The sequence below is a fragment of the Callorhinchus milii genome, unplaced genomic scaffold, assembly GCF_018977255.1.
Source record: "Callorhinchus milii isolate IMCB2004 unplaced genomic scaffold, IMCB_Cmil_1.0 Scaffold24, whole genome shotgun sequence".
Taxonomy (NCBI): Eukaryota; Metazoa; Chordata; class Chondrichthyes; order Chimaeriformes; family Callorhinchidae; genus Callorhinchus; species Callorhinchus milii.
Window position 1 is genome coordinate 1,736,329 of NW_024704765.1, and position 22,050 is coordinate 1,758,378.

At 44.6% G+C, this 22,050-nt stretch overlaps 1 protein-coding gene across 1 annotated transcript in view; it reads left to right on the top strand.

Moving 5' to 3' along the window:
- disp3 (dispatched RND transporter family member 3) overlaps positions 1 to 2,636 on the top strand; it is a 50,226-nt gene extending 47,590 nt beyond the window's left edge. Inside the window, exons 19-20 of the mRNA XM_007897775.2 lie at positions 428 to 594; positions 1,823 to 2,636. Of these exons, the coding sequence (XP_007895966.2) occupies positions 428 to 594; positions 1,823 to 2,185 (530 nt within the window). The 3' untranslated portion in view covers positions 2,186 to 2,636. The remainder of the gene's footprint in view (positions 1 to 427; positions 595 to 1,822) is intronic.
- Positions 2,637 to 22,050: the final 19,414 nt, after the last annotated feature.

Below are 22,050 nucleotides of genomic sequence, written 5' to 3' on the forward strand. Positions count from 1 at the left end.
CTGTCCTGAGTGATGAGCTCCCGGTCTCTGATCCCATCTCAGCTCCTGCCCAGCTGCCGACAGCCCAAAATAAAACATAGCAACCAACTCAATGTGGGTCCTCAGGAGTTCAATCTGACTCCATATAAGGAGATTCTCTCGCCGATGTCCTAGCTCACAATCCTCCACATAAAATTGGTTTTAATGCACCAGCACTGACACCAAGGCCGAGAGAGCAGGGAATGCTGTTAGAGAGGGCTCCAGTGGCGAGCGAAGACCTGCACAGACACAATGGGGAAAGCAGAGGAAATGGGATTAGAGCAGACAGGTGGGAGGGAGCGAGCACCAGCATGAACACAATATGAATGGGCTCCTTTTGCAGTGCAACTGCAGTACAATTCAACTGGTGGCACTTGGTGAGATGTGTTTGTCCATTTTGCTTTGCCAGGTGTCATCTGTTTGGTGGTTGCCATTATGCACTGGCTGGGATGGGAAATGGGCGCAGTGGAAGCCACCTCACTGTCTATCCTAGTGGGCTCCTCCGTGGATTACTGTGTCCATCTGGTGGAAGGCTACTTGCTGGCAGGAGAGCACCTTCCGATCACTGAGACTGGCGTAAGTCACCTGAGACCCCCTTTTCTAGTTAATGCTTTGGTTTCTTTGGTCATTTCTTCGCACATAGGCTTGTGAGGCTGCTCTAATTCCCATCTTGGAATGGAGCCATGTAGAGTTGTGGTTAGTATTCTCGCCTCGCAAGCGAGAGGAGTTGGGTTTGATTCCCGGGCAGGGCAAAACGTTGTGCAAGTTTCCTTACTCCACAGCCTCTGTTTACCAGCCGTAAGTTATTAGTCAATCGGTGAATCAGTTTTCCGGGGATAATAATCCCTTCAAAAAATAATAATAATTTGGTCACTCAATCCACAACTGTTTGTGGGACATCGCTGTGCGAAGACAGCTGCCACTCCCACTTTCGCCACAATTTACAGTCAATCACTTTACAGTATATCCTGTGAAGCGCTTTGAGACATCTGAACGACGTGACAAGGGGCTGATTCAAATGCCTCTACATTCGGGATCTCTGTCCTGATAGTCAACAGCCAGAGCAATGAGATACCCGTCCCCAAGTACAGCAAGAATCACCACAACAACTTGTTTTTACACACCACCCGCACATGGGTTTGAATGCCGAGCAAGAGGGTAGGAGAAGGTCATCATAGAGGTTGGGTCTTCAACTGGGATTTAAAGTGAGGAGTGAGGCAGAAGTGTTGAGACAGGGATCTCCAGAGAAATGCCATGATCAGGTTTTTTTTGGTTATCCTCGCTATACTAATAATCCTTGCATTTGGTATAGCGCCTTACACGTCGTCAAGATTATGAAGTACAGTGACTGTTTTGTAGGCACACAAGGCAGCCAGTTTCCCAGGAATGTCTCTCAGACAGCTATGAAGTGAGTGACCGATTTTATTGGGGGTGGGGGGCGTATAGTTGGGCAGGACACCAGGAGAAAACTCTCTTCGCTAACCAAATAGCTGCAGTAGAACCGGCACCACCCTCTGTAACTCTATCCCGCAGTCCCTCCGCCTCACCTTGTCCATTACCTCCTTCAAGACCTGTCTCAAGACCCTTCTCTTCGACCATGCCTTCGGTCACAATCCTACCCCTCCCCTCCCCGCCCTCCATCCCTCCTGATCCTGGCCACCAGCTCGGGTGCGGATCCCTGACTGTCCAGTGCCTTGGGATGACCTAATGTGAGAGGCGCTGTGTAAATATAGTTTGTTGTTGTTGGCGGTAGTGGTGGTGTCTGATGAGTGCTTTGTTGACTATCCTGATGTATGATTGACAGGACAAGTGCAGAAAGGGGCAGTGGAGGACACTGGGCGCGGTGCGGCACGTCGGTGTGGCCATTGTCTCCAGCGCCATCACCACGGTGATTGCCACCATCCCCCTCTTCTTCTGCATCATCGCTCCCTTCGCCAAGTTCGGGAAGATTGTGGCTCTGAATACGGCCGTGTCCATCCTGTACACACTGACCGTCAACACCGCGTTGCTCAGCATCCTAGCTCCCGGCGACTTCCGTCGGTCCCGCCGCTCCTTTGCCAAGGCACTGCTGGGCGTGGTGGCTGCAGGCCTAACCGGGCTGGGCGTCTGTCTAGTGCTGGTCAAACTGGGAATCAAGATCCCTCTTCCCAACGGCTCCACGCTGTAGTTTCACTGGGAACTTTTATCTGTGACACTATAATACAGAAGAAGAGACAAAACCATCAGCACAATACAAGGGTCAGGATCCTCGCCTGGTTTATTTGGTTTTGTGGAAGCGAGCGCTGTCTCAGTTGATATGTACTTTCGTTTGTTTCTCTTGCGATTGCCACTGGCTTTCCCAGTCATTCAGAAAGGACTTCTATCCCAAGACTTCCTCATGCACCACCCCCAAATGTCAGGATGAACCCTTGTGTGTGAAGATGGGGGCAACAGGGCCCAGCCAGTGTGTTAATCGTTGACCATCCCTCACATCTATTGGAGACACGTCACTGGAACCATCACAATGATTGCAATCAGAAACTGGAAAGAGGACTTATTACCACACCAGCCAAACTAACCAATTAAGTTGTCAAGAGTAAAGATGGTTCCCCACAGGTTGCTCCAGCACTGCCCCCCCCCCCCACCCAAACCCCCTTCCACTCCCCTCCACCCCTGTCCAGTCAGTTTTAATGAGCCTATTACAATGAGGAAACTTTGCAATGGTTTCCTATCAAGTGGGGGCTTGAGGTTTACTGTATAGAATATCTGAATCGTAATAAACAGCACATCGTAATTATTGTCTTTTAAGGGAATCTGTACTGTGTGTAGTCAGGAGCGTCGATTCAACTCTATTGCAGACGTTCTCAACATTCCCAGTAGGACTCTGTAGGAGGTCAGGGGTCACGTTCGGAAAAACAGGGCTTTAACAACACGCTCCTTTACAACAGAAAAAGATAGGTTGGCTTTATTTTATAACAATAATAATCCTTGCATTTGATATAGCGCCTCATCACGTCTTCTAGATGTCTCAAAGCGCTTCACAGAATAAACTGAAATGGATTGATTGTATATTTTGTGGGTGAAACACCAATTGCGCACAGCAGTGTCCACAAACAGTCGTGGATTGAAGTGACCATATTATTAATTTTGATAAAGAAGCTATTGTTTTTTACAGCTGTCTTCAAAGAGATGTCTCGAAAACTTGATAAGGCACTATATCCTATGCAAGGATTATTATTATTATTACAGAGCTCTCTCACCTCTCTCTAGCCCCCAGCTATATACTGGTGCTGTTTCATTAGCATTGTGCTGGTGCTCACTACAGAAACAACGCGCTCCTTTACACAGAACTGTAAATCTGCTGCTGTGCTCAATTGGCTGCTGCATTTCACCCACGAAACACACAATCAATTCACTTTGCGATGCTTTGAAGATGTCTCAACAACGTGATAAGGCGCTATTTCAAATGTAAGGTCTATTATTATTATTAAGTGGAGCACTATATCCATTGACTGCAGAGACACGGTTTATCCTCCTGTTAAAGACACAATAAAAAAAAACGTTACTTCTGAGTACTCTGGAACTGCCTTCCTCACTCCCTTCGTCTCGTCCCCTCTCTTCCCATTCTCAGGTCTCTGCTGAAGACCTTTCTTTTCGATCGCTCCTTTGGTCACCTTCCGCCCCCTCCCCCTGGCCCCTCCCCCTCCCCTGGCTCCGCCCCTCCCCACGGCCCCTCCCCTGGCTCCGCCCCCTCCCCCTGGCTCCTCCCCCTCCCCCTGGCTCCTCCCCCTCCCCACGGCTCCTCCCCCTCCCCCTGGCTCCTCCCCCTCCCCCTCCCCTGGCTCCTCCCCCTCCACCTCTCCTGGCTCCTCCCCCTCCACCTCCCACTGGGCTCTCCCCCCTTCCCCTGGCTCCACCCCCTCCCCCTGGCTCCTCCCCTGGCTCCTCCCCCTCTCCTGGTTCCACCCCTCCCCTGGCTCCTCCCCCTCCCCCAGCTCCCCCCCTTCCCACGGCTCCCCCCCCTCCCCATGGCTCGGTCCCAGGATCCGTTACTGTAAAGTGCTCTGAGACGCTGTCCGGCGTGGGGGGCGCGATAGAAATCCAAGATGTTGTTGTTGTAAAAACCTTTATCCTTACAATTCAAACCATTCTCACGAGGCCGGAGCATTCACACACACACACACACAGCCGCTTCTCATGCTCACGGGTGAGTTTTTAAAAAAAATATTTTAATTGCCAGAGGCAGAGATCAACACATTGCGTGCAATGGCAGTAAGGAAAAAAAGAATGAAAGTGTCATTTTAAGAAGCAAATAGGGTTGAAATAAGGAAAAGCTGAAGGTGAGAAATCTAAATCTTATTAGAAGTCTTCAATTTGTCGTCCTCCCAATTTGAGCTGTTTGCAAACGGAATTCGTTCCCTATAGTCTACGTGTGTGTGATACGCTGCTCTGGTTCGCTGTTTGGGCTGCACTTGGGAAATGAAGCCGTTTTAAACTGCTTTAAAAACTCTCACAATCAGAGCCTTCACCTGACGTCATGACACATTAGTGCTCAATAGTAAATATCCGGGAAGTGGGAAGAGAAGCAATTCCTTTAAGTGTCTCAAGGTCACAAGACAACAGTTCGTCCCCCATGGCCTCCCCCCACCACCCCCCATCACACACACAAACACACACTCGAACATACACTCACGCACACATACACACGAACACCCACTCACACACACACTCGCATAAACACGCGTGCACATACACACGCATGTCATTACATCTCAAGCGCCACATACATAAAAAATGGCTTGATGTCATTGCTGTCCCTCACCGGGACCCAATTTGAGATGTTTGCAAACAGGATTCGTTCCCTATTGTCTTCCACGATAGAGTCAGCCAGCGTCCCGGCCCCTGACACCCGTCATGGTAACCTGCTCCAGCTGTCGTGTAAAGAAACAGCTGTTCACCACTCCCATGTGTGAAGAAATACTTCCTCTGCCATCTGTCTGACATTGCCCTCGTCTTCTTCTTGACGTTGTCTTCTGCTGCCTTGAATTGGCTGAAAGTATTCTGCTGGGTTTATTTCCTCAATCCCCAATATCTTCTCACACACCTTGATCACATGCCCTCTGAGATGTCTCTATTCAAGGCTGACAAGCCCTGGTTTATCTGGTACCTTTTCTCAGTTCTTTCCCTTGAACACTGCGCGATCAGCAACAGAGAATTAAAGATCTTTAAAACATCCCTTCACCCGCCTCTGTTCACCTGGCAGTAAGTGGGAACCTGGTTGCTAGTTGGTTGCCAGATCTGGAGGTAATAATTCCTTCATAAAAAAATAATAAGTTGGTGACTCAATCCACAACTATTTGTGGAACACTACTGTGCACAATGGCTGTTGCAATTAAATGATCTGTAATAATAATCATCATAATAATCCTTGCATTGGATATAGCGCCTTATCACGTCTTTGAGACGTATCGCTTGGAAGACATTTGTAAAAAGTAATAGCTTCCTTATCAAAATTAATAATGTGGTTTCTCAATCCACAGCTGTTTGTGGGACGCTGCTGTGTGCAGTTGGCTGCTGCGTTTCGCCCACAAAATATACAGTCGCTACACATTATAGTATATTCTGTGAAGCGCTTTGAGACGTCTCAAAGATGTGATAAGTCGTTATATCAAATGCAAGGATTATTATTATTATCTTATTTGTCTAAACAGATATATTTGGACAATATATAATCATCCAAACCAGTTCCACCAACATAAATTGTCTCCAGTGTATACAGTTCCTCCATTAGCCTGAGTGACTAAGTGACTTAGTAATGTTCTCCTTATTGCTGTGTAAATTCAATAAGTAATTTTGCAGAGCAGCTCTTTAGACAATGGTCCTTGTTAAGGGAACTGCGTTCCTATATTTGACATTCAAATTGTTTTACGACAGCTGCTTCAATTCAAACAGAAATATATTTCTATCCACTACCAGTTAGTAGGTTTCAATCATTCGTCCCTCCCTCTCTCTCTCCCTCCACCCACCTCGTCATCTGTGAGGGTGACAGGCCCGATAGAGTTTACAGTGGTTAATAATGCATTCCTTATGTTGACAGAATACACGCATTTCGCCCACAAAATATACAGTCACTACACTTTACAGTATATTCTGCGAAGCGCTTTGAGACCGCTTGAAGCTGTGATAAGGCGCTATATCAAATGCAATGATTAGTAATATTATTATTATAAGAAATACCATAAGCTTAATCCCTGTGGCCATTCTATGTCTCAACCAGAACAACAGCAACAACTCACATCTACTGTATTTAGCGTTCTTAACATAGAATAACATCTTGGAGCACTTTATAATGGCTGGATGGATGCTGAGTGATGTGGGGGTAGGTGGGAGGTGATTATAGTCTTAAGGGAGAACACAAAGACAGGTGGTGGTGAAGGATTAGGACCGAGGGGGTCAAGTGAGGGAGTTCCAGAGTTAGTGGAATAGAATTAGAAACAGAATACAGGAATAGAACATGCACTCTCTCCCTAGAGGGAAGCATCCTGCTTATCTAATTCTAGAGAGGCACAGGTTGGAGAGAGTCAAGGCTTAAGGACCCCAGGTTGTGCGTTGGGGTAACTGCTAGAGTCTAACCAGCTAAAACAGCGCAGATTATCCTTGATAGCTCTGTCTGGCAAATTTCTCACTACTTGTCCAGCTAGGACTACTCTACCCATTAGTTTTTTGGCTTACAGGGTTAACAGCAGTAGAGTGGTATGAATCCCTGGTCTAGGTCTACCTCTCCAAAGCCATGAACCAAGCTGACTGGCTGGTCTGTCATTAGCAGGTGCTCTGGAGTACTGCAGACCATCTGGCTCAGGAATTGGACAAACGCAACCTCCACAGAAGGTTGATTTATTTCCATCTTATCTATTGCCAAATGTGGTACCTTGGAGCCACCTCAGCACAGCTTCAAGGAGACAAGAACACCTCTCCCACCAAGGAGGGCACAAAAAAAATTTGGTCATTCAAACCACGGCTGTTTGTGAGGACACTGCTGCGTGCAATTGGCTGCCGTGTTTCGCCCACATAATACAGAGTCAATTCACTTTACAGTATATTCTGTGAAATGCTTTAAGACGTCCCAAAGACATGGTAAGGCTCTGTATAAAATGCAAAGATTATTATTACTATTTAGTGAAAGAGTTGCAGTTGAATGAGAAGAATTCCAGCCCCTAGTGATTGTCCTGCCAGGCTCGCTCATGCATCATCACCAGTGTTGGAGCTGTCTGGCTCGAGCCTCCAAGGGTAGACTCGTTCCTGTTTTTCCGTTGGCAGTGAGCGTCGCTCGGAAGCTGGAACCTGGCAGTAGCAATTTGCATTTGTCTTTATTCCAAATTTAAGAAAAGATGCAAATTGCCTTCGCCATTAATTCAGGCTCTGCATCTGCATGTTAATCCAGTGAGCCGCTCCTACAGAGAGCAAGTGTTGTCTCTTCCAAATGTTTCCATCTGTCCTCAGGCTCCAAGACTTCAGCGCACGGATATGAGCTTCAACAATGTGTGAACAAGTCTCATTAAGGCCTGAGATTTCACTGAGCCTTAGCCTGTGAGGCAGCTTTGTCTTAACGTGTGAGATGGTGCGGAATTTTAGAAAACTCTTCAAAGGATTAATTGTAAAATGAGTTATATATATTTACTAGACAAATGCAGCAGCCAATTTACGCACAGCGAGGTTCCCACAAACAGCCATGAAGTGAGTTACCAAATTTATTTGGGGGATTGTTAGCCAGGACACCAGGAGAGAGAAACTCCTTTCTCTTTTTCAATCATGCCATGAGATCTTTAATGTCCGCCCGAACAGGTAGACAGGGCCTCGGTTTAACATCTCATATGAAGGATGTTAATGCAATTCCCACCCCCAGCACTGCACTGGAGTGCCAGCCAAACAATCTGAGTTCAAATCCCCACAGACTAGCAAAACAGATGATAAGATTGACTCTCTCTGTTCCCCTTGATTATACTTGCATGTGCCCTCAATTGGCCATTAAATAATAAGTTATGAGAAAGCAAGGCATCTATCAGAGCTCTGTGCAGATAGCGTGGAAAATGGATGACACCTGCAAATAGGACCGAGCAAAATGAGAGGGACAGTCCATTAATCTCAGAGAGGCCTGCACTGCAGTTAATCAATCGCTGCAAATCCTGTCCCTGTGCTTGTTTTCGAGAATGACACAAGCCATCTGTATAGGGAGAGGATTCAGTTCATTCACTGCCTGCCTTGTTGGAACAACAACAACAACAAATTATATTTGTAAAGTGCCTTTCACATCAGGAGGCCATCCCAAGGTGCTGGGTGAGCAAGTGAGCGACTGAGAGAGGAGACTTCCTTTCTGATGAAAAATCGGCAAGGATCCAACTTGCCCATTTGCAGCTCAGCACCTGCTATTCAAAAGTAGGAGCAGGATTCCAGCATTGCAAATCATAGAATGATAGAACCATAGAATATTACAGCATAAAAGGAGGCAATTCAGCCCATCGTGTCTGTGCCAGTTTACAGTAAACTTCTATGATTTGGTAACCAGAGGACACAGGTTTAAGATAATTGGCAAAAGATCCAGAGGGGACAGAACAGCGGAATTGAAAGCAGGAACCAAACAAAGGAGCCGCGAACAGAGAATCGCGGAGCTCTCAAGCTCAGCCCATGACTGAAAATCTCCCCCGTGTTCCCTAACGTTCACAGCTCCAAGTCTTCACCATTCACTGAATGATTTATCTCATTGTGATGCCTTCCATTCAATGGGCAATGCCTCGTGCCACATTGGGATAATTACCCAACGCCTTACATGTGCAGATCCCTGCTCGAGGGACCACTTTCTGTGGCACACATTGTGTGAGAGGACAATACGTTTCAGTGGAACTTTCTGCTGCCTCTATTCAGATAGATGGGCCCAGAGGGAGAAGTGGGGCTGAGATCAAAAATAATATTCATTGTTTCATCCAGTGTTACAGTCCCAATTAGGGATTGATTCTATTCCAGGATCTTAATAATAATAATAATCCTTACATTTGATACAGCGCCTTATCACATCTTCGAGATGTCTCAAAGCGCTTCACGGAATATACTGTAAAGTGAATTGACTGTATATTTTATGGGCAGGAGCCAATTCCGCACAGCAGCGTCCCACAAGCAGGCATGGATTGATTGACCAAATTATTGTTAATTTTTTTAATTATTTTTTTGGAAGGGATTATTACCTCCGGAAAGTGATTCGTCAATCGACTAACAACCGGGCTTTCTTGAGGTGTTTTTACCAACACTGTCTCTACATTGCGTTTAGTCTCTTCTCACATTGTTTTCTATTTGACCAGGTGTCAGTCGGTGAAACTCTCACCTTTGAGTTAGAAGGTTGTAGGGTCAAGTCCCCACATCAGGTCTTTAAACGCAGATTTATACTCAACAAATCAATGCATTTTTGGAGGTGGCGTCCTTCGGATGAGATGTTTAAACTGAGGATTACCATGTGATTCACAGCCTGTTCAGGCTTTAACAATCTGAGGGCAGTAATGGAAAAGAGAAAAGAGTTTCTCTCTCCTGGTGTCCTGGCCAACAATCCTCTACATTAAATTGGTCATTCACTTCATGGCTGTTTTCGGGACGTTAATGTATCGCGATTAGGCTGGCGTTGGCCTACAAGATACACCATCGCTGTACTTCATAGTAAAGCGTTTTGACGCATCCTCCTGACATGAAAGGTGCTGCATCAAATGTGAAGATTATTATTCTTATTAAGACAACAACATCAACAACCTTACATTTGTAAAGCGCCTTTCACGTCGGGAGGACGTCCCAAAGTGCTGAGCAGTTGGCGATCAGTACCCCCCCACCCCGACAGTTATCTTAAGACAAGGGAGAGCTTTCATCCCCCAGATTTCTGTTGGAATGTTCTCTGGCTAGTTGAGGCGTTCGCTGCTCATTTTTAATATGAAAATATCATTCTTGCGGTATTAATAACCTGTGAATCACATGGTAATTCACAACCCAGCTGTATCTAAAAGGCTCCGAGCGGTTTGTGTGAGGTGAATTAAATGGCATATTTCACTGTGGGAAGCGAATAGATAAAGGATGAACAATGTACACCTCAGGAGTATCACACAGCCAGCTGCAAGAAAGACGTTCATTATTCAACGTTTGCATGGCTGTTGATTGGAAAATTATGTGTAATAATAATCATCCTTGCATTTGATATATCTCATCTTCAAGCTATCCGCCTAAAGCACCTATTAGATTATAATAATAATAATAATCCTTGCATTTGATATAGCGTTTTTCAGGTCTTCTAGACATCCCAAAGTGCTTCACAGAATATACTATAAAGCGAATTGAATGTATATTTGTGGGCGAACGCGGCAGCCAATTGCGCACAACAATGTCCCACTAACAGTCGTGGATTGAAAATGACCAATTTATTATTGTTTTTGGTTTTGGAGGGATTATTATTAGGCTCTGTGTGGAGTAAGGAAACTTGCCCAAGATTTCGCCCTCTGCCTGGAATTGAACCCAGGTCTCTCGCTTGCAAAGCGAGTGCTCTATCCACTGAGCTACAGGACTCCACATTATACCATAAAGTGTAGTGGCTGTATATTTTGTGGGCGAAACGTGGCAGACAATTACACGTAACAGAATCCCACAGACAGATGTGGATCGAGTGACCAAATTATAATTTTTTAAAATACTTTTTAAAAAAATATTTCGGAGGGATTATTAATCATGTAAAGCGATCCACCGATTGACAATAAGTGGGTTCCTACTTACCCCCTCGGTAAACAGAGGCGTGTGGGGCAAGGAAACTTGCCTAAGGCTTTGAAATTGACTGCCTTGTGATGTCCTCCCGACGTGAAAGACGCTCTATAAATGGAACCTTGTTGTTATTGTTGTTGAGTGTGGAACAGATCTGGAGCTGACGGTGGGAGCAGTTGCTTTGTCATGTGCCTGGGTTGTGCAACAGTGTCAGGCTCACACTTGTCGACACATCTCACAGCTCCATGGTTAAGCCTTCAACCTTCGAAGCTCGGGCAAGCCTGGCCCAAATGTCAATTTTATTTACAAAGAGGAACAGTTCACATTTTGCTTCCTTCTTTCTTTCCAATAAGAACTTAACCCTGTTCAGGTGGATGTTAAAGATCCCAAAAGAATATTCAAGAAGGTAGTTTCTCCCTTCCACTGTCCAGGCCGGTAATGCCCCAAACAAAATTTGTCACTCAATTCATGGCTGTTTGTGGGATGAAAACGTAGGAGTCATTTGGCACGCCATTTCTACCAACATTCATGGTTTTATTCAGAGGATTACTGGCCAGGACAATGTGGGAGAAAATATGCATCTCTTTTCTCGATAGTGTGACAGGATCTTCATAAGAACATAAGAACAGTAGTAGGCCATTCAACCCCTCGAGCCTATTTATGCCATTCCGTAAGACCATGGTTGATCCGCACCTCATTTCAAATTACCCGCCTCTGCCCCCATATCCCTTGAAACCTGACCTAACAATATCTATCCATCCCAGTCTTGAAACATCCATCTGAACAGATACACAACAGACCTGGATTTAACATCTCATCCATAGGACGAGCAACGTGTCCAACAAATCAGTATTTCCCAAATACAAGGCTTCAAGTGTCAGCCGGACTGGTACTGAAATTGGTCACATGATAAAAGTATATAAAAAAAAGATTCTTTCTTTCTTGCGTATCTTCCTTTGTTGTGACACTGGTGCAGTACATCCAGCTGAGATTTCGCCTTGTCTCAGGGAGAGAGGGCGTTTGAAAGAAAAGAATTAATCTTGTCCACTAAGGGATGACTTTCAGAGGCACGTAGCAATGACTAATATTAAGTAGCTCTTTCTTCCCGGAGGTTAATCAACTGGCACTTGTCTCCTCCGATTGAGAAAATAAGTGGTGAAGTACAGAGGCAATTTTCACACCATTTTAATGACATGTTAAGACCTTGCAATCTTTTTTGATTAGGTTCATCATAATACTAATACTAGTACTAATACTAATACTAATACTAATCCCTGCATTTGATATGACACCTTTCATGTCTGGAGGACATCTTAAAGCTCCTCATTAAGAGTTACTGTAAAGTGTAGTGACTGTGTGTATTTTGCAGAGAATGTAAGTTCTTCACAATGGCACTCTACACGAATCTGTCTCCCTCTCTGGCTGAGGTTACATTCAGCATTAAAGTCTACAAATCTGGAGTTGAGGTACAGATCAGCCATGATCGAATAGAATGGCAGAACAGGCCCGAAGGACTGAATGGCTTCCTCCTGTTCCTGTGTTTCCATGTGGTTCCCGAGTGTGGCGCAACACTTTACAAATCCTTTAGACCTCCAGGGAACATCTGGGCTGTAGAAGGTCCATGTATAACAGTGATAGACAATATTTTGTTGGCCATTTACAAACATATGTTTCTTTATTACATTTTACATTATTTATGGCTGTGCTATGGGAATCGTGGCTCAGTAGCTACTGGAAACAAGGTATTGATTGGCGGAGACTGAGACAGGTGTGTGCCGGACCACTTCTTGATGCTCCAAAAGGTTGAACTGGTTGGAGACTCTTACTGTACACACCAGCTCTTTACTCATCACCCAATTCATCCCAAATGTTCGTGTCAGTATTGTTGTGCCTGACATCCTGGCATAGATTAACTGCTGCTTCGTCTCTGAAACAACACTCACTTTTATTTCTAAACAATTATCTTCCAGACAGGTATTCTCATGGGAAAGCGTTATATAGATTATAATATTCCTTCCATTTGATATGGAGCCTTATCACAACTTTGAGACGTCTCAAAGCGTTTCACAGAATATACTGTAAACTGAATTGACTGTGTATTTCATGGGAAAACGTGGCAGCAGTGCCCACAAACAGTCGTGGATTGAGTGACCAAATTATTATTATTATTGTGAAAGGGATTATTGCCCCTCGGAAAGCTAATCAATTAATAACCGGTTTCCTACTTATTGCTAGGTCAATAGAGGAGTGGGTGAGGAGTGAGGAAACTTACGCAAGGTTTTGTCCCGCCCGGGAATCAAACCCGGGTCCTCTCGCTGGAGAAGCGAGTGCTTTAGATGCAAATTGTTATAATGATTTAAAAGACGGCTTCTGTGACGATGCAGACCTCCCCCNAGCACTGCACTGGAACTTCAGCCTAGACTGTGAGTTCATTGTCCACTATGGCATTGAGGGTGCAAAGGAGATTTACCAGGATGGTGCCAGGAATGAGGGATTTCAGTTATAGGAGTTGCTGGGATTATTGTCCTTGGAGCAGAGAAGGTTAAGAGGAGACTTAATAGAAGTTCCAAAGTTATGAGGGAATTCGATAGGGTGAACAAGGAGAAACCATTCCCACTGGCGGATGGGTCATAACCCGAGGACACCGATTTAAAATAGTTGGCAGAGGGGAGGTGAGGAGAAATGTTTTCACACAACGAGTTGTTGGGATTTGGAATGCATTGCCTGAAAGGCTGGGGGAAGCCGATTCAATAACAACTTTTAATAGAGAAGTAATTAATTATTTAGGGAGGACAAGTTTGCAGGACTATGTGGAGAAAGCGGGGGCGTGAGAGTGATTTGGAAGCTCTTTTCAAAGAGCCGCCAGACACGATGGGCCGAATGGCCTCCTTCTGTGCTGTATAATTCTATGATTCTTTGATGTGGAGCCTGAATTCAAGCCCTCTCGACCCAAAGGAGACAGCACGTGTGGCCAAGCACCAAGCTGGTGAAGGCTTTATACCATTCCCGCAGCTTAATGAAGCAACATGAAGTGAAAGAAAAAAAGCCTTGATGCCGCCATCTGACAAATTAACTGTCCAAACATAACGAGTCTGGTAAATATTTATCCTTACTTAACGTGGGTAATTTCACTGTGAGGACTGAGATTTTAATTTCACATGTGTGAAAATCAGAAATGATTATGTGCGCTTGTTCAACACTTAACAGTCAAGTGCAGTTTGCATGAATTCATTAGTGCCGGTTTCGTATTGCAAAAGGATCTGCAATTGCCAAATTGCTGAATCAAACATCTGCAGAGGGGAAATATTTGAGAGCATTTTCGTAGGATGTTAAAAGCGCTTATCTAAGGAGTCCACTTCACATCCGTTTGTGGTACCTTGCTCTGCGCAAATCGGCTGCTGCCTTTGCCTACAACATACACAGTAACTACACTTTGCAGTAAAATTGGGTCCTTAAGCTCACAGTCTAGAGGCTGACACTCCAGTTTCGGCCTCGGGGGGAAGCATTGCATTGCAGGGGTTTCTACAGGTGAGATGTTAAACGAGGTCCCGTCTTTGCCTGTTCGGATGAACGTTAAAGATCCCGCAACGCTATTCGAAAAGTAAAAGGAGTTTCTCACCAGTGTCGTAGCCAACAATCCCCCGGATAAAATTAGGCATTCACTTCATGGCTGTTTGTGGGATAATAATAATAAATAATAATAATCTTTGCATTTGATATAGCGTTTTTCGCGTCTTCTAGACGTCACAAAGAGTTTAATAGAAATACTCTAAAGTGAATTGACTGTATATTTGAGGGCAAAACGCAGCAGCCAATTGCGCACAGGAGTGTCCCACAAACAGTCGTGGATTCAGTGACCAATTTATTATTGGGTATTTTCTTGAGGGATTATTATCAGGAGTGTGGAGTAAGGAAACTTACCCAAGGTTTTGCCCTGCCGGGAATCGAACCTAAGTTCTCGCTTGCGAGGCGAGCGTTCTAACCACTGAGCTACAGAACTCCACAAGATATTGCTGTGTGTAAATCGGCTGCGTGTTCGTCCACAAACACACAGTCACCACATTCAGTGAATCGTGTGAAGCGCTTTGAGATGTCTTCCCAACGTGAGAGGCGTTACATCAAATGTAAGGATTATTAATATATCCCATGAAGTGCTTTTAGATGTCCTGCTGATGTGAAAGCTGCTAATGTATCTAATGTAACAATGTTTATTGTTATTGAAATAGTGAGTGGGCGGAATATCATTTGCAACTGGAGGTCCAGAGACCAAATAAAAGCAGCGTCTCTGAGCTCAGCAACCACTGAGAGCCACTCTCTCCTGACTCTGGACACACAAGAAAAGTTTGTGTCATTTCTGACTTTGCTGCAGTATTTCCTGTTACCGCAAGCTATGCAGTTTTAGCTGGTTAGACTCCAACGCACACTGTGGGGTCCCCAAGCCCTGGCTCTTGCCAACCTGCGCCTAATGCTCTCTGGAATTAGGTAAGCAGGATGCGTCCCTCCAGGGAGAGAGAGTCCATTCTATTCCAACAATCTATCTCTGGGATTTCTATGTGTGGGTGGGAAAAAAATCCAATTTCCCATCATTACTGTTGCAATTACACGACACAGAAATCATCTCCAGAGTGCCACAAGATAAACACCTTTGTACATTCATCAGGAACCGATTGCTTGTGGCGCGGTGCTGAGGAAATGTTCTCTCTCACCCGGTGCACAAAGAGAAATCTGTGCCCAATAGTCTCTGGAGACAATAACCATAAGCAGGTGGTGGCTGGAGATAGTGATAAAATATTCACTCAATACACTGCAGAAAAATTAAACACCTGCCTCCCCCCAACCAACTTTCTACCAAAAATACGTTGGTGCGATTGAACATAAACAAAGAGTGCAGTGGACTAGAACAGAACGATAGTCGCAGGTTGAGCGCTCGATGTGGTTTGTGTTGTAAGGACACTTGTAAAATCAGCCACTCAACCAGGGATGGCGCTCACTGATGCACAGCTAAGATTTCTCACTTGGTGGAGCCTCTTGTTTCTACTGCGGACAGGACAGGAAGGGCTGAGAGCTTGGCTCAGTTGGTACCACTACCATATCTTCATGATTTTGGCCATCTCCTCCAGTCCTTATTCTCTCCACTTGTCTGACTGTGGTATACTGTTTGCTCCTCACTCCCACCACTCAGTGAAATCGGAGTTGATATTGAACAACAACTACAAAAAAAAATTTGGTCACTCAATCCACAACTGTTTGTGGGATAATGCTGTGTGCAATTGCCTGCCATGTTTCACCCACAACATATACTGTGAAGCGCTTTGAGACATCTGTCTTTATATAGCACCTTTTACAACAAGAGGATGTCCCAAGGCACTGGGCAGTTAAGGGATTGCAAGCTGGGGGTTGAAATCAAGAAGGATTTAGATTTTGACGGGAGGCAGAAACCTGTGTTCACAGTGAATTTCTGCCGTCCCCTGTCAATGCGCTATCAACTGTGCGGGTTTGAGAATAGAGGCCAATATGCTTTGGCAACAATAGACACCACGGGGGAGATCACCAATTAGTAAGGAAATGAGGCTGCAAGCTAATGTAATGTAGTTCTCTAAAGCCGTTATGCCTCTCACTGTTCGTCTAACTTTGAAGGATTAGTTAGCATATTGAATCAGAGAGCCTAACACCTGCTGGCACTTTCTGCATTGAATGTGAATCAGCTGCACCTCAGGGAGAGGTTTCTATTTATTTATCCAAGGGATGCGTCTGCAGTTATTTGGTCATGTTCTAATGGGAGCTTTAGAGAGCTGTATCACTCTCACTGAGTGTCAGCCTGACTCAGTCGGTAACACTCTCGCTTCTAAGTCAGAAGGTTGCTGACTCATATTGAGACCGAGCTCACAGTGGAGCCCTATAGCTTAGTGGTCAGAGCAGTCACCTCGCATGTGAGAGGACCTGGCTTCAATTCCCAGGTGTGATGAAAAGTAAGGTAAATTTCGTTGATCCACACATCTCTGTTTACCTAGCAGTAAATAGGAACCCGACTGTTAGTCGATTGGCGGATCACTTTTCAGAGATAATAATCCCTACAAAAAATAATAATTTGGTCACTCAATCCATGGCTGATTGTAAGACGCTGCTGTGAGCAGTTGGCTGCCGGGTTTCACCCACAAAATATAAAGTCAATTCACTTTACAGTATATTCTGTGATGAGCTTTGAGACGTCTCGAAGTCGGGATAAGGCTCTGTATCAAATGCAAGGATTATTATATTATAATAACTCTTCAATGGGGGAGTACTTCATTGTCAGAGACGCTGTCCCTCGGACTTGATGTTAAACTGGAGTTCCTGTCTTGCGTGCTAACATGGGCCTTAAAGATCCTATGGCATTTCGAAAATAGAAGTTAGTTGTTGTCTCCAAGTATCATGTCTGACAATCGTTTTAGATCAAATTGGCCAGTCACTCCAATTGGTGTTTGTGGGACAAATTGCTGCTGTGCGCAAATTGGCTGCTGTTTTCACCTACAAAATCTATAATACCACTGACAAACACTCCACTGAATTCAGAGAATGGTTTCCTCCATCAGGGCTGTATCGCCAGAATTTTTAAGACTATTTTTGGAATTACTTTTAGGCCATTATCTGTGGGGGGCCTGAAACCCCCAGTTTGCTCAGCGGCCAAACTTACAGTTTAGTTGGAAAAGAAAATGCCAGTCAGTTCCTTGGCAAATCCTTTCACAGAAAGAGAGTGGATAGAAGCATTGCTCTCTAAGCTGCGCTGTTATGGAGAATAGGCAAACGTCAGTGTTAAAGCATTTACGATGAGATTCAGGCTAGCTTATTAATAAGATTAATAATCTTTTGATATAGCACCTTATCATGTCTTTGAGATGTCTCAAAGTTCTTCACAGAATACATTATGAAGTGGATTAATTGTGTATTTTGTGGGCAAAACGCTTCAGACAATTGCGCACAGTAGTGTTCCACAAACAGTGTGGACTGAGTAACCAAATAATTATTTAATTTTTTTTAAGAGAGTATTACTACCTGGAAAAGTGATCCGTCAATCGACTACCAACCAGGTTCCTACTTAGTGTTAGTTAAACAAAAGCGTTTCGAGTGAGGAAACTTGCCCAAAGTTTTGCTCTGCACCGGGAATCAAACCCAGATCCTCTCGCTTGCGAGGCGAGTGCTCTAACCACTGAGCTACTCCACGATAAATTCGAGATGCTGCAACAACTTACTAACCCATCTGAAATTTCATTCCAGGCACAATTTTTAAAAAGGCGTTGGAGCAGATGCCTCACACTGCCTGAAGCGGTGGTTGAAGGAGATAGTGTAGTTGATTTAAGAGGAAGCTAGAAATACACACGAGGGTGAAGGAAACAGAAGGCATATGGGAGGAAGTCAGAAATGGGTGGGGGCTCATGTGGCCTATAAACACCAGCACAGACTGGTTGGACTGAGTGGCCTGTTTCCAATCCTGTACAGTCTATGTAAATCTATTTCTGTCCCTTACTTCTTCTCGATGTCTAAAAGCGCTTCACAGAATATACTGTAAAGTGAATTGACTGTATATTTGTGGGTGAACGCGGCAGCCAATTGCGCACAGCAATGTCCCACAAACAGTCGTGGATTGAAAATAACCAATTTATTATTGTTTTGTTTTGGAGGGGTTATTATTAGGCTCTGTGTGGAGTAAGGAAACTTGCCCAAGGTTTCGCCCTCTGCCTGGAGTTGAACCCAGGTCTCTCACTTGCAAAGCGAGTGCTCTAACCACTGAGCTACAGGACTCCGCGATGCCAATTACCTAAGGGTCGAAGGGAGCCTGGTGCAGTGGGTGGCATTCTCACCTTAGCAGAAGGTTGTGGGCTTCAGATTCACATGAGTCCTTGCCAGGCTGCACTGGTTCCCAATTTCTAAACGGATCTACTTCAAAATTCTTTTTCTCATTTTCAAATCCCTTCATACTCTCGCAACCCTACCTTTCCGACTTGCTCACTCCCCACACCACCACCTGCTGCTCTGTTCGGCTGGCGCCGGCCTCCGGTTTGTCCCTCGCCTCCTCCACTCCACCATCGGTGGCCGTGCTTTCAGTCACTACCCCCCAAAGCTCTGGAACTCTCTCACTCAATCCTGCCGCTTTGCACCCTCCCTCCCCACTTTCAAATCCCGCCTAAAGAATTTCCTTTTTGATCGTGCTTTCGGTCACCTCCCCCCTCCCTCTCCCACTGTCTCGGGGATAGACTCTGCCACTCTTAAACACTCCAGGATGCTACCCGGCAAGAAGTGCACTATATAAATCCAAGTTGTTGTTGTCTTTAAACTCACAGTGTCGGCTGACACTTCTGAGGGCTGTGCACCATTGTCAGTTGGATGTGATGTTAATCCGAAATCCCGTGTGCCTGTAAGAATCCTGTGGCGCTATTCGAGAAGAGAAATGAATTTCTCCTGGTATCCTGGTTGACAATCCCCCAAATAGAAATCAGTTAGCGTTTCATGGCTGTTTGTGGGACATTTGCTGTGGCTGTGTTAAGATAACAATCCTTACATTTGGTACAGGGATTTCACATTGGGAGGACATTCCAAAGCGCTTCACAGGATATATTCAAGCGCTCTGGGATGCTACACCACATGAAGGGCACTATATAAATAAATGCAAGTTGTTGTTGTTATTATGAAGTGTATATAGTGGGCAGACAGAGCAGTCAATGTTGTACCCAGCAACGTCCCACTAACAGTCATGAATTGATTGACCAATTTTATTGGGGGGAATCTTGGAGCTCACCTTCAAACGGGTTATTCCACTTTACACACAACTTTGTGAAGTATTTTAAGATGTTCTCAATATTTGTAGACATCGTATCAATGGAAAGATTTTATTATTATTATATTAATCTGGGCGAGCAGAAACCCAACCCAAGATTCATCCCTTGTCTCTCTGTCGGGTGGGAACAACCATGGAGAAGGTAGAGGATTCAGGGTAAACCATTCACCAAAACCTTGATTGAATATTCACACCCAACAAAGCAATCATTAAAGACTATTGTGTTGGATCGCATTTTTCAACTATGTGATAATTATCACATCCCATAGGGTATTTATCACCGCAATGTGTGTTTAAAGGTTGAAGCAAATTGCTCTTGTTCTCTGAGATTCAGCTGGGCTGGAGAGAACCATTAATCTGCTCCGATTTAATGGTCCTGTTGGTTTTTTCTCTGGATGAAAAATGCTCGAACCAGCCGTTAACTCATCGAGTGATAAATTAGGTAAAGCAAAGAACGTAATCACTTGCTCGGCAAAGTGCAGAGTTACTGTCGTCAGAGCAACCAAGTAAAGAAAACATAACAACAACAACAATAATAATCCTTCAAACAGCGCCTTTCATATCAGGAGAACTTCTTAAAGCATTTCATAGGATTCAGTGTTAAGTGTTGTGATTGTATTTTGTGGAGCGGACACAGCAGCCACTTTGCACACTATGAGGAAGTGAGTGAGCAGTTTTTTGGGGGAATGTCAGCCACGGCATCAGGAGAAAACTCCCTTCTCATTTTACAGTGCTATGGGATCTTTAACATCCACCTGAACAGGCAGATGGGACTTGAGTTAACCTCTTCTCAATAGCATATCACCTCCAACAATGCAATGCTCCCCTCCTCAAACTGTTGAGTCAGCTAGATTGTGAGCTCAGGTCCCGGATTGAGGCTCGAGCCCACAAACCTTCTGACCAGAGGTGCATTTCGCCCACACAATATACAATCAACTCACTTCACAGTATACTCTGTGAAGCGCTTTCAGACGTCTCGAAGACATAATAAGTCGTTGTATCAAATGCAAGTATTATTATCGTTGCCCAGAACTAATGTGATCTTTATGTGATCTTCCCATGGAGCTGAGACTCACTCCTTAAGGAAGAACAAAGTTCAGTGTGTGAAGAGCCCAATCGAAACCTCATTAGAGAGAGTTGAATGATTACTCCCTGAGAAAGATCTGTCCCGGTAGCATTGGAGCAAACATGAATATTTATAGTCAAGGAGCACGGTGCAGATCGCCTTATGAGTCCTGCGTGAAGCATTCGCACAGATCTATAGTCCCCACATAACGCTGGTGTAATTTAGATTATCCATTAATAAAATTGATATGGTTCTCGGCTTTTGACAGGTTGCTTTTGATGATGATAAATTGATTTTACTGCGTGTTTTTTTTCTTTCGTCAGGTTCGTCAAGTTAATGTCTTCCGCGGCAGAGACGGAAGCGAAGAGATGATGATTTATTATGTTCTCTTTGTGCTTTAATAAACAGTCAAGTCGAAAAGTGTGACTCCTTCAGCCAGATCCTGTGTGATTGTCAGAAATGGGTCATTGAAAGCGCTTCATTCCTTCTCACGTCACACGCTCGTGACCACAGCTCCAAGTCTCAGCGACACAGTTGGTCTGCATATTTACCACTGCCTGTCAGTTCAGTGACTAGCAGAGGGACCCGATACACCTGCCAAGCTTTGACACTGTCCATAGATCTATCTAACCATTCAGCGCATCTCAGGCTCTATCAGCGCACGGTGGAATAGACAACAACAACAATAGATCTATATTTATGTCCTGCCTTTCATGTAGGGAGGACGTCCCAAGGCACTTGGCAGCCCTGACTTGTAAGATCAGGAACTATGTGAATTATATTGCCTCCAATACCAAATCATAATAATAATAATCCTTGCATTTGATAAAGCGCCTTATCACGTCTTCGAGATGTTTCAAAGCGCTTCACAGAATATACTGTAAAGCGAATTGACTGTATATTTCGTAGCTGAAACGCAGCAGCCAATTGCGCACACCAGCGTCCCACAAACAGCCGTGGGTTGATTATTTAAAAAAAATTAATTGATAATTATCCTGGAAAAACGATCTGCCAATCAACTAACAACTGGGTTTCTACTTACTGCTAGGTAAACAGAAACATGTGAAGTAAGGAAACTTGCCTAACGTTTCGCCCTCCCGGAAACTCATTTGCGAGACGATGCTCTAACCACAAAGCTAAAGGACTCCACAATGACAAATGGCAGATTTCCTGGAAGCATTTCAGCAAGTTATTCCTATCTGAAATGCTCTGTACAAGAGCCAGTTAATGACAGCATGATGATTTAATTAAGCGGTAGTGACACAAATTGAGTTATCCGTTTACCTGATATGCTGGGAAGCTCTTTGAGACGTCTCGATGACATGATAAGGTGCTTTGTGAAATTACAGGATTATTATTTACAGGAGAAATCAGTGCATGGCAACATCCCACAAGC